This window comes from Sinocyclocheilus grahami, unplaced genomic scaffold, assembly GCF_001515645.1.
Source record: "Sinocyclocheilus grahami isolate Dianchi unplaced genomic scaffold, SAMN03320097.WGS_v1.1 scaffold1435.1, whole genome shotgun sequence".
Taxonomy (NCBI): Eukaryota; Metazoa; Chordata; class Actinopteri; order Cypriniformes; family Cyprinidae; genus Sinocyclocheilus; species Sinocyclocheilus grahami.
Window position 1 is genome coordinate 64,250 of NW_015506614.1, and position 872 is coordinate 65,121.

Genomic DNA, 872 nt, shown 5'->3' on the forward strand with positions numbered 1-872 from the left:
TGCAGAGCATCCATTGCTGAGACGCTGATGCAGTGCTACATTTCTACAACTCTGAGAAGAAACAAACTCATCCTGATCTTGGTGTTGAGTGTGATCTGTAAACGGGGCTTGTATCATTTGCACTCAGTCTTCGGTTGCCTGATGAAAACTGGAGAGCGAACAGATGACTTTGTGTGCAGGTGATCATCGGAGGAGGTCGGAAGTACATGACGCCTAAAGGGTTTCCCGATCCGGAGTATCCCACAGACCTGAGCGCACAAGGACAGAGAAAAGACAACAGAAACCTCGTAAATGAGTGGCTGAGCATGAAGGAGGGAAAGGTTAGGGAACACAGAAGAGCATCTGCTTCATTACTGTGAAATATTTCCTTTCCTTTTAGCAAGAAAGAACGACAGAAAGCTAGGACTTGATTAGATGCTGAAAATGTTTCAGATTCTGAGAAAATTACGGCATTTTGATGAAGACTCATGAAGACAAACATGTATTTTCTTTAGAATAACGTGCACTGATGAAACATTCACGATAAGACCAGAAGCATTCATTAAGAAAGCAGATATTTTAAACTATATTCAAACACATTTCAGCATTATCTTCACACACAATATTTCTCATAAACGTGTAGGTTTAATAAGGAGACTTTGGTGGAATAAGACAGACTTTGATGCAGTGGACCCTGAAAAGACAGATTATCTGATGGGTGAGAGATATTCATTCAGACAAAACAAATGATCTCAAAGAGTTTGAGTTTATAAACCAGAGCAACTGAGCTCATGAGCGTCATACAAGTCTTATTTGTATTATTCATGTACTATTAGAGTTTTTACTTGTACCTTTTTTAGATTTTAATTTAGATTTTAGTTAAATTTTTAGTG

At 38.4% G+C, this 872-nt stretch overlaps 1 protein-coding gene across 1 annotated transcript in view; it reads left to right on the forward strand.

The window, feature by feature from the left end:
• The window catches only part of alp3 (alkaline phosphatase 3), a 25,970-nt gene that overhangs the window by 10,103 nt on the left and 14,995 nt on the right, over positions 1 to 872 (forward strand). Inside the window, 2 exon segments of the mRNA XM_016256472.1 lie at positions 180 to 321; positions 629 to 697. Coding sequence (XP_016111958.1) covers positions 180 to 321; positions 629 to 697 — 211 coding nt within the window.